This window comes from Phytophthora cinnamomi (assembly GCF_018691715.1).
Source record: "Phytophthora cinnamomi strain GKB4 chromosome Unknown Contig110, whole genome shotgun sequence".
NCBI lineage: Eukaryota > Oomycota > Peronosporomycetes > Peronosporales > Peronosporaceae > Phytophthora > Phytophthora cinnamomi.
In genome coordinates, this window is record NW_027151043.1 from 24,337 (window position 1) to 26,440 (window position 2,104).

The 2,104-nt window shown below is 53.0% G+C and overlaps 1 protein-coding gene across 1 annotated transcript; it reads left to right on the top strand.

The window, feature by feature from the left end:
- Positions 1-1,294: 1,294 nt before the first annotated feature.
- Positions 1,295-1,807, top strand: IUM83_19970 (ABC transporter ABCA1 lipid exporter family; the record flags this gene model as incomplete). The annotated part of the gene is made up of 1 exon (XM_067945040.1): positions 1,295-1,807. One exon carries the CDS (start codon positions 1,295-1,297, stop codon positions 1,805-1,807), a length of 513 nt encoding a protein of 170 aa, XP_067782158.1.
- Positions 1,808-2,104: the final 297 nt, after the last annotated feature.

Sequence of the window (2,104 nt, forward strand, 5' to 3'; positions counted from 1 at the left end):
TTCGTTGCAACCCGTTACGCTCGCTGTTCCAGCTCACTTTACTACTTGTCATACCGTTCATCCCACCCGTTACGCTCGCTGTGCCAGCTCGCTCCACTACTTGGCCTACTGCTCGCTCCACTACTTGACTTCCTGTTGGCCACAACCCGTTACGCTCGCTGTTCCAGCTCGCTTCACTACTCGATATACCGTTCCTTGCAACCCGTTACGCTCGCCGTTACAGATCGCTCCACAACTTGGTCTACAGTTCGTCTCAAACCGTTACGCTACTGAACATACCGTTCGTCTCGACCCGTTACGTTTGCTGTGTCAGCTCGCTTCACGACTTGGGCTACAGTTCGTCTCAACCCGTTACGCTCGCTGTGCCAGCTCGCTTCACTACTTGACTTCCTGTTGCTCGCAACCCGTTACGCTCGCTGTGCCAGCTCGCTTCACTACTGGATATACCGTTTGTCCCCACCCGTTACGCTCGCTGTGCCAGCTCGCTCCACTACTACGCGATCGCGCTCGGTGCTTGAATGTCCAGCATGCTTGAAGGTTCGGCGTGCTTGAAGGTCCGGGATCATCCCTGTCCAGCGCACGTCTTGTATTTCGCGCACTGTATCGCGAAATGTGTGTGACACCCCCGAATAATAATATATTCTAACAGAGAGGGTTTCGACCAATCACAGCGCAGTAATAATATAATATGTATTTAGCTCACGCACAGACGGTCGTCGTCTATTTACTTTATAGCGCTATCGCGCACATGCACAGGTTGCTATGTCGCGCACGCAGCGCACCGTCGTCGCTGTGCGGCGCTCGCGTCCTGTGGGGCTCGCAGCGGCGCCCGACGTCCGCGCGCTGCGTCGCTTCGCCGCGCCCGAATTCGAATTCAAAAACGGAAATTTTAGCGCGGAGGCAATTTCAGCCAATCACAGGGCGTTATAAATATAACGCAGAAAATAAGCCAGTCCGGAAGATGGTGGGATGCCATAGGGTAGGTTACAAATGCGCTAATGCAGGGCGGTAGGACGATGCGCTACGGTAGGCTAAGGCCCGAAGACAGAGAACGGACGGACTCACAGACAAACAGACTGGAGACACTGTTAGTTGTAGTAGATGGTTAGTTGACGGGTCGCCCCGTGAACGTCACCTTTGAAGCCGTGTCCCGTAAATCGTCCCGTAATGCGTATCGTAAATTATCGTGTAATTGTAAATTACGTGCTCCGTCTTACGCAACGGGAAGCACTGCGACGATCTTCGCTTCATTCTTAGTTTTCCGACCGACCACCAAGAAACTCAATTTACAACGATGAAGTTCTTCTTTCATATCGCGGCGGCGGCGGTTATGCTACTGACAAGCGACACTGACGCGTCTTGGGGAATCTACGAACTGAGCGAGAAATTCGGCGAGCCCCACGGCACCTATTTTTCGGATACGACCTTTGCCATCGCTAGACAAAGCGTGCACTCCGTCACGATCCGCACGGGCGAACGTGTAAATGGCGTCGGAATTGACGTTACAAGCCCGGACGGGAAGAGGAACAATCCGTTCCACGGCGGCAACGGCGGCAGCCCGCAGACTCTCACTCTGAACTCTGGTGAACGCTTCCAGTGTTTGGAGGCCCACTGGGGTAAATACAAAGGCCGTACGCGCATCTTCTACATCAAGATCAGCACTACCGGTGGCAGATCGATTGCTGGTGGTACCCCCACGATCAGGGTCCGAACAGTGTGTGCACCGGCCGGCTTCCAACTGGGCGGCTTTAGTGGTTCGTCGGGCAAGGAGCTCGACCAGGTGGGTGCCGTGTGGACCATGAACTAGGCTCGGACCAAGTTCCTGCTCCAGCCCACTGAGTAGTGGATTTCTCAAGGTCAGGCTGCTACCGATTACCGAAGGCGCATGGAGATCAATTCGTGTACATGTAGCGAACATCAAACCACCTATTCCGATAGTTGATTGACAGTTTCCCGTTTGACATCAGTTGTTTTATTTTATTTTATCGCTAGTGGCACACTGTAGTAGTATCGTATTGGAGAGGCTGACTGGTTGACCCCTTGGCACTGTCAGTGACCTTATTCTATGAAATTTATTTCAGAGTCAAATACCCTTCAAAATCGC